The sequence below is a fragment of the Octopus sinensis genome, linkage group LG9 (assembly GCF_006345805.1).
Source record: "Octopus sinensis linkage group LG9, ASM634580v1, whole genome shotgun sequence".
NCBI lineage: Eukaryota > Metazoa > Mollusca > Cephalopoda > Octopoda > Octopodidae > Octopus > Octopus sinensis.
The window spans coordinates 64,351,926-64,361,885 of NC_043005.1; the positions used below are offsets into that span (position 1 = coordinate 64,351,926).

The 9,960-nt window shown below is 37.9% G+C and overlaps 1 protein-coding gene across 1 annotated transcript in view; it reads left to right on the forward strand.

Moving 5' to 3' along the window:
• The window catches only part of LOC115215438 (tryptophan 5-hydroxylase 1), a 125,230-nt gene that overhangs the window by 63,318 nt on the left and 51,952 nt on the right, over positions 1 to 9,960 (forward strand). Inside the window, exons 6-7 of the mRNA XM_036505674.1 lie at positions 1,479 to 1,546; positions 2,887 to 2,937. Of these exons, the coding sequence (XP_036361567.1) occupies positions 1,479 to 1,546; positions 2,887 to 2,937 (119 nt within the window). The remainder of the gene's footprint in view (positions 1 to 1,478; positions 1,547 to 2,886; positions 2,938 to 9,960) is intronic.

The window sequence follows — 9,960 nt, forward strand, 5'->3', positions numbered from 1 at the left end:
GTGTGTGTGTGTGCGTGTGTGTGTGTTTAATGCTAATTATGACAAAGGAAATGCTGAAAACAAGATGTAAGTATTTGACACGCAATGAGAGCTTACGAAACCACAATGTCTTTGACATTTCTAACAATCTTTTTTTCTTTTCTTTTATTGATCGTTAGATAGTTAGAAAGAAAAGTATATTCCTACCTACTTACCTATGTACATATATACATTCATATATGCATGCATACATACATATATACATAGATACATACATGCATACACATACTCACACACACACACACCTGTTGTAATCCTTAATGTCGGATTATTATAACGCCCACTCCAGTATAGCAATATAGTTAAATAATATAATAAATGCGCCCTTTAAAAACATAGCCAGACTCTTGGTCCCGTTTTCCCGGTTTCTATGGCGTATATGTTCTCCAGCTGAACGGGACGCCATTCCATCGCAGCATTACTCATTTTTGCCAGCTGAGTGGACTGGAGCAACGTGAAATAAAGTGTTTTGCTCAAGAACACAATGCGTCGCCCGGTCCAGGAATCGAAGCCACAATCTTACGATCATGATGCTGACACCTTAACCACTAAACCACGCGCCTCCACAGCAATATAGTTAGTATGACAATTAAAGACCACGACTGCCTATTACCGTCTGCTTCGTACTTTCTCCCTATACTGACCGACGTCACCATATTTATAGTGACTAGCAAGTACCACTCGTCATGTTGGAGGGGTGTAGCATTATTACTATTATCCCCACAACAATACCTTTAAATAAATATGCATGTATGTGTATGCATATTTATGCACACAAGCACAGAAGGGCGTAGGCTCAAAACGTTAAAGACTTTTTCACATCCCGAGCGTTAAACTAATACATCTGTTTGTGTCTACACCACCTGTGTTCGTCATTTGCTTTTATGAATTCTTCCTATACATATATATATATATATATATATATATATATATATATATATATATATGAATAATATATAAATATATACATATATGCATACATATATGTACATACCTATATATATATATATATGTATATATACATACATATATGCGTACAGGACATCAAAAAAACGTTGAACACAATGAGAAACGAAACATACAACATAAAGAATATTCCCCTTCTCACTGTCCTGTTCTTGTTACCACTTTCACCCTCCGCAAAAAATCCCGAATTTTATTTAATTTGCCTGGCGGGAAGAACTGTTTCAACGAAGTCGCATCTTGTCATTGCCTTCGGAATTGGAGCAGTTGAAACAGGGACAACTGAAGAAGGGGAATATTCAGATAGACAGACAGACAGACAGATAGATAAATAGATAGATAGATAGATAGATAGATAGATAGATAGATAGATAGATAGATAGATAGATAGATAGATAGATAGATAGATAGATAGATAGATAGATAGATAATCTCATCTGTAGCATCTAAAATAATCTACAAATTTTTTTTTTCAGGGTTTCACTGACAAAGAATACAGAAGAAGAAGGAAGCTCATTGCAGACATGGCATTCACATACAGGCAGTAAGAGAAACATTGGCTTCTTTACATACCTTTTTCTTTTTTAATTTCTTGTGGTCCTGTTGTTTATTTATGCTTCACAAATACAGTGATTCTTCTTTTGGTGATAGAAGTCGGACTGCTTAAAACACTGGCCGCTGTAACCTTTCCTGCATGATGTGATATATAAGAAATCGGTTCCAGAATTATTGCAAGAATTTATTTAAAATTTCAATTAAGCACCAACTTGGAACAGTCGGTGACAAAGAAATGGCTGAGTAGCAAACTACATATAAGATGGCAATGGCATATTGAGTTTTTAAAATTTGTAACTTTTGACTTCATTGTGACTCGGCTAACCAGAAGCCTAGCTGTTGCTTGAACAAATTTTTGGATTATATTGAATTTGTATAAAAAGCTACGCACACACACACACGCACACAAGCACACTCACACACACGCACACATACACGCACACACACAGATACACATCTACACACATATATATATAGGGATACGATGTTGAAAGAAGTCTGCTTCCCAATCACATGGTTCCGGGTTCGGTCCCACTGCGTGACACCATGTTCTGCTATAGCCTCGGGCTGACCAATTCCCTGTGAGTGAATTAGGTCGATGGAAACCGAAAGAATCCCGTCGTATGTGTGTGCGTGCGTGGGTGAATATGTGCGTGCATCTTTGTGTCTGTGTCGTCCAACAGTACCGCTTGATAACCTGTATAGGTTTGTTTATGTCCTCGTAACATAGCGGTTCGGCAAAGGACTAATGAAATAAGTATCGGGCTTTAAAAAGTAAGTGCTGGTGTTGATTCGTTCGACTAAAATTTGTCAATGCGGTGCTCCAGCATGGCTGCAGTGAAATGACTGAAACAACTAAAATACAAAAGAGATGTGTGTGTGTGACTGCGTCTGTGCGTGCGTTTCCCTGCGTAGTGTTTGTGTGCCTGCGTCTGTGTGTATGTGTATTTGCGCCTGCGTCTTTGTATGTGCGTGTGCGTATGTGCCTGCGTCTGTGTGTGCGTGTGCCTGCGTCTGTGTGTGTGTGCCTCCGTCTGTGTGTGTGTGTTCCTGCGTCTGTGTGTGTGTGTTCCTGCGTCTGTCTGTGTGTGAGCGCCTGCGTCTGTGTGTGTGTATGCGTGTGTGTGTGCCTGCGTCTGTGTGTGTGTACCTGCGTCTGTGTGTGCGTGTGTGCCTGCGTCTGTGTGTGTGTGTGTGCCTGCGTCTGTGTGTGTGCGTGTGCCTGCATGTGTGTGTGTGTGTGCGTGTGTGTGTGTGCCTGCGTCTGTGTGTGGAGCGCGCGTGTGTAGATAAAAATCATATGCCTTATTTTTATTTTCTAATTTGTAGTAACATGAGTATTCCCAGAGTTGAATATTCGGAAGATGAGATAAAGACTTGGTAAGTATTTCCAACAATCATAATTATTATTTTTTTTCTTGTTTTAGGATCTTATTCATTTGTATAATTTCTCAAATGTTGATAGCCTTTACTATTTCTTTTGTTGCTGTAGTTGTTGTAGTCTTGTTCTTGTTCAGCTGAGGTCGATTGTCACAAGAGTTCGTTTGAACGATTCCATTGAGTTCCAGCCGTAACGCATCTATTTTAATGACAGTATATCAAGATTTATAAGGCGGCGAGCTGGCAGAAACGTTAGCACGCCGGGCGAAATGCGTAGCCGTATTTCGTCTGCCGTTACGTTCAGAGTTCAAATTCCGCCGAGGCCGACTTTGCCTTTCATCCTTTCGGGGTCGTAAAGACAGACGAAATACCGCTAAGCAGTTCACCTGGCGAGCTAAATTTTCTTATTTCTTTACTGCCCACAAGGGACTACACACAGAGGGGATAAACAAGGACAGACAAATGGATTAAGTCGATTATATCGACCCCAATGCGTAATTAGATGAAAGGATGAAAGGCAAAGTCGACCTCGGCGGAATTTGAACTCAGAACGTAACGGCCGACAAAATACCTATTTCTTTACTACCCATAAGGGGCTAAACACAGAGAGGACTAACAAGGACAGACAAACGGATTAAGTCGATTATATCGACCTCAGTGCGTAACTGGTACTTATTTAATCGACCCCGAAAGGATGAAAGGCAAAGTTGACCTCGGCGGAATTTGAACTCAAAGACGAAATACGGCTGCGCATTTCGCTCGGCGTGCTAACGTTTCTGCCAGCTCGCCGCCCTATATACATGCAAACATTAAAAGAAAACAGAAGGTATAATATAAAGAAACACCAGACATTAAGATCTCAAAGTTTTGCATAATTGACAGTGTTGTAAGGGAAATCTTATAATCATAACATCTAACATACAGTAGTGCGATATTACATAACTACGATTTATATTCTCACTACAAGCAAAACATAATCAAACAAAATTAAATTAAATTAAATTATGAAGCCAATTTTGCAGAAAACTTATATACAGTTAATACGTCCTCTTATTTCCAATGTGGTAAAGATTTAAGAAATCCAACTAAGATTAACATCAGAAGGCATGGTCGTGTTTAATGATGCTGAGATAATTTCTTAGATTAACGCGTTTTTATGTGATGAAGACGAATTTAATCCAATACATCGTTCTTAATATAGGACTAGTAATCATCTTATCACCCCTCGGGAATGAAAAGCGAAGTCAGTTACGTAGGATCTGAAATCATACGCAGAGGTAGATAGATAGATAGATAGATAGATAGATAGATAGATAGATAGATAGATAGATAGATAGATAGATAGATAGATAGATAGACATATATATATAATGTGTGGGGGGGTGTATAAATACACACACACACACATATATATACGTCTGTATGTACACACACATACACACGCAAGCACACAGAAACAGAACTAAATACTATAAATCATCGAGCCTGGTAAAATGTTTCCTACAATTCATTTCCCTATAATTGCTTGCGTGAAACAATTGGGAAACGGAATAGTTTAAATGGTTTCGTTATTCTTACTACAATTAATACTGTGATTGCAACTTTAGACAATCTTTATATATAAAAGAGAGGTTGTGTGCTGTCTGTCTCCTACGATTTAGATTCCTAACTACTCCCACATTTTGCGGTGCAGTTTAACCAAAACCGGGTATCTTATAGTCGTGATTCATATCGAGCCCTTCTAGGTATTAGTGCGCATCTATGATGAGTCTACGATTTTAAAAAAATTACCATCGATTTTTCCCATTTTTAATGCATTTTTGGCATATATAAGGGAAGTAACTCTCTAAAAATTTATTATTAAATCTCAGAACGTAAAAAGCTACAGTAACAAACCCCCCTTTGTGGTTAGCCATATTGAGATGGACTATTATACTTTACATCTCTAAAAATGCTTATATAGTTATTTCCCTTACAAACTCGAGCAACGCCGGGCGACCCTGCTAGTGTAATATAAAGCGTTAGTATACATAACTAGAAAAGCACTCGGAAAGCGTAGACCTCCGCCGTGTAACTCATTTCCACCCATATACACGCATGCTGAAAATTGCCCAATTTCCCAAACCAACACCGGCAAAAACATAACCTCCTTGGCGGGGGTAAAAAAAATAAAAAACACAGCCATATGATTTTAAGAAAAAAAACCTTTAAAAACAGGAATCATATGAAGCAGTTCACAACCACCAACATCATCAGCAACATTGTCATTGCTTCCACTTCAACCACATACACTGCCATCAATGTTAACAGTCACTTTCACCACCACAACCAGTATAACCACTGCAATACCACCATTACACAACTAACACTATCATCAGCACCACTATTACCACCCTCACCTCAGCATCACACATCACACCGTTCCTGTCGCCATTATAACCACCGATACTATTTTATCCTCCTCCCATACTTATCTCGACCATCGACATCATTAACACTGTCTCTAAACAGCAACGCCACCATAGGTTACGTGGAAACGATGCGTTTTAAAGAGAGATAATCAAAGAACGTAGCATTGTAAAGTAAATATAACAAATGGAAATTCCTTCAAAAATCCATAAAAATTCCCGGATCACTACCAAAATTTAATCATCTGTTTCTTGTGTCATTACCAACTTTTCCTGGAAGTTTTATCAAATACCGTTCACGACCTTTTGAATTATTTTGCACACTGACGGACAGACGGACAAACCAACGGCAATGAAAACATAACCTCCTTCCTTGGCGGAGGTAATAAGAAATTATAGAGGTTAGTCCGCAAAATAAGGGACAGTAATGTTTATAATGTTTAGTATAGAAAAGAGTGTGGAGACGCGTGGGTTACTGGTTAGGGTGTCAGCATCATGATCGTAAGATTGTGGTTTCGATTCCTGGACTGGGTGATGCGTTGTGTTCTTGAGCAAAACACTTCATTTCAGGCTGCTCCAGTCCACTCGGCTAGCAAAAATGAGTAACGCTGCGATGGACTGGCGTCCTGTCCAGCTGGGGAACACATACGACATAGAAACTGGGAAACCGGGCCCATGAGCGCTATTGTACATATTAGAGATTACGGAACATGCAGCTGCGAGGTGTCATAAAGTAAGAAAGTGTTTATCTGGAGAATTAGTAGTGTTTTAAAGATTGGCAAACGTATGAATGAAACTGTTGATAAAGTTAGTGTGAAGAATGTACATTTATTTTTGTTGCTTTTCTTTAGATTTTTATTCTAAATTTTCCCGATCTCTCTCATACCTGGTTGGTGGGTTTTATCTTCTCTGTTCTCTCTTCCTTATTTTGTTTGTTTCTTCTTTGTTTCTTTTTGTTTCTTTCTTTTCTGCAAATACTCCTCTCTGAATCATCTTCGACCTGGTTTTACAATTCGTTTCTGTCTTCCGACTAAATGGTTTCGTTATTGTCTTTTAATCCCTTATTTTCTCCCCTAGTCTCATTCTTGTTTATCCTCACACACACACACACACACACACACACACACACACACACACACACAAACAAACAAACACATCACTCTCTCTCTCTCTCTCTCTCTCATCCTCTGTCTCCATCTCTCTCCCTCCCTCCCTCTATCTCACATTCTCCGTCATCCTCCCTCTCTTTTCCTATCTCTCTCCATCTCTCTCTTCCCCTCTCTATTTCTCTCTCCCTACCACCCCCTTTATCGCATTCCTCTTGAATGCTGAGACAAGTTAATAAACTAATTGAAGATACTATGGGGAAATGTATCAAGTGTCGTCTTCATAAGACTCGTCTGTCGAAATAGTCCATGAGAGAAATACCTTCCTTTGTTGTGAGAAATATAATGCAGTGCATATGACTAGTGCAGGCGTGGGGAAACCCCCGCCCGCGGGCGCTATTACGCTCGCAGGCTGGTATACTCGTATGTACAAAATGTTGTAAACTTTTCAATTATAAAATTTATACAATATTCGTATGCCTATTCCACTACGACTTAAAACGGTTACACTCGAACAGAAATCGTCCAGTAATTGCCATTTAATTGGAAATTTTCTTATCACTATAAAACACATATTGCTAGGTTTGTACCACCCCTTGAGATCCAGCTACACTCTAGCTGAAAAATATAGAACATATCATAAGTAATATAAACGTCCTAAATTCAGTGGCGGCGTTGATGAAGATGTTACGCGTTAATTTAGTGTGTTAAACTTATCTTTATTAATGTATATCGAATTATACAGATATATACACGACTAGCAGTATCGCCCGGCATTGCTCGGGTTTGTTTCGACCCTTTAGAATTGGAATTTTTGAAAATTAAAAATTTTGCATTATGTAGCTTGTTATTCTCTTTAAGTGAACATTTTTCTGGTTGAAATACACCGAAAAATGGCGACACAGCAGTCAAAAAATCGTAAAAAATAGGGATTTTCAGAGAAAAAAATGCACCTTTTTGATATTAATAATTTTTGGTGTTAGCATGGTCCGATCTGAATTCTTTCTTCTACGGAAGGAAGAGCAGGCCTTTTTCTATCATACTTTCAACTTTGGTCAACTTGCGCCGCAGGGTCTCGGAGGAGATAGTGTTACTTGAAGGCTACCAAATATGCCATACACAGACAACTTCAGCTTTATATATAGAGAGATTTACGCAGATATAAAAATGAGAACTTATGATCAGCCTGCAGACCTTTTTCTTTGAAAACTTTTGCCCGCCGCACTAAAAAAAAGTTTCCCCACCCCAAGATTAATGGTACTGACTTCGGTTGGGAAAAATATGAAACTCATAGAGTTAGAAAATTCATGGGTTTTCAAAAGCAGCATGTAAAAAGGGCAACTAAAGATTTGGGGCAGTATATGAGTCTACCTAAAAAGTGACATCTCAATAACTTTAAGGATATTGCAAATCGGTTGCAAGATATCGAGCCGGGAATTCATAATACCAGTTTCAATTCTCAATGACCACAAAATCTCTTAGACTTCCCATTTCATATGACAAAATAGAATTATTATACTTCCTCCAGTTAAACTCCTTCAGTTTCTATCTGATCCACGAATTGTTTAAATTTAGTTATTATTCCATCTTAGCGTAATTTTCGTTTTACTTTATTTGGAGACTGACCACACAGGAAAAGAAGCCAGAACAAAACCTCCGTCGAATATATTCACTAATTTTTTAAGCCATATTGTTTTTTGCTTTGTTATCCTCCTGATCTAAGTGATTGCAAAAAACGGAGAAGGCAATAGATTTTTATTTTTTCATTTACTTTCCTCCTTTATTATTAATCCAGTTTTCATTAGTATGCAGCAAAATGGCGGCAGATTATGTTTAATTGGTAAATCGGATTGTAGCTTCTTTCAATGTTTCCTCTTAACATAATGAAACTTTCGCTTTGACATTAAATATAACAAAAGCAACAACAACAACGACGACGAAAACGATGACGACGACGACGATGACGATGATGATGATGATGATGATGATGATGATAGCAATAAAATCATCACCAACAATAAAATGCGCACAATGAAAAAGGATAATATAAATGAAACAACAAAAGATTTCGCAACAAAAGATTTCTATTTTTTTTTTTTTTTTAATATAGAATTAATATAGAATTCTTAAAATATTGCCCATTGTTCTTTGTGACCCAGGTTTTAATTTCACGGATAAATTTCTCGGAAAGAGCTGAAGATGACTGGTTCCTTCTCTTCCAATCTTTCGGTTTCTATATCTAAATGGAAAACATAATTATAATGAGGGGAGGCGAGATTACAGAAATATTCCTTCTTTTTCAACGTGGTACCATAACGCCTTAAGTAACTCTTTACAATAACGCGTCTCGGTTTGTTTTTCTCTCTCTTCCTCTCTCTCTCTCTCTCTCTCTTCCTCTCTCTCTCTCTCTCTCTCTCTCTCTCTCTCTTCCTCTCTCTCTCTCCCCTCTCTCTCTCTCTCTCTCTCTCTCTCTCTCTCTTTCTCTCTGACACAAGTATCACTGCATCGATGAGCACGGGAAACCATGAGAATTTAAAATTCAATTTCATATACCGCAAATCCTCGAGTATATTCCGCCCTTGAGTATAATACGCAGGGTATTTTTAGGGATCTGTACCTCTGAAAAAACTAAACCTTGTGTATAATACGCACCCCTTCTCTAACTTGAGTCAAGGAGTTCTATATAACGTCCTTGGTTTGTAAAAATGTATACGGTAACTTCCTTTATTATTATTGTATATATAACATAATGCAAACGTGTTGCTTTTTGGTGCATTTTGTTTGCAGAAAATAAAGAAATAACAGTAATAACGTTTAATAAATGTTGCTAACTGCAAGTTGTGGATGATTTGAGGTATTTTCGCGCCCGACATCACGAAATGCGTCTGAATAAACATTGCCGGACAGCAAATAGAGACTCGGACATTGCTTAGAAAATAATTTTCATTTTTAACCTCATATATAGTACGCACTAGGGATTTTGACCTTTAAATTTTGGGGTGAAATGCGGATTATACTCGAGGATTTACGGTACTCTTTGATAATACTTCTTTACTGAATCTTAAAACATATATTCTTTTTCACTCGAAAGAAAATATTTCTTTCAGTGAAGTGACTGTCGTACAGAAAAGATTCAAGTTGAGGATCAAATGTAGATAAAGAATGAAGCGAACATTGAGTCAAATATGACCTTTAATCTCTTAAACTAAAAGCAAATATCTTTAACTGGAACTGCTTGAAAGTAAAATATATTTACTCATTTCGCAGCATACCGCAAAAGCTAAATGTCCACTTTTTCAGTATTTGCTCCTGCCTACAGAGATTACCTCTGGCCTCCTTGAATTTTAGAGATTGTATTCAACCAGACTAAATGTTTCAAGAAGTAAAATTCATTTCCACACACTAGAACTCATCGATCTTTTATTCCCCCAAGGCACCTTATAAAGGATACGGTTATCCAAAAATCTTTTTCTTCGTTCATTGCCCAGAAGCTTCCACGGAAATTTCAA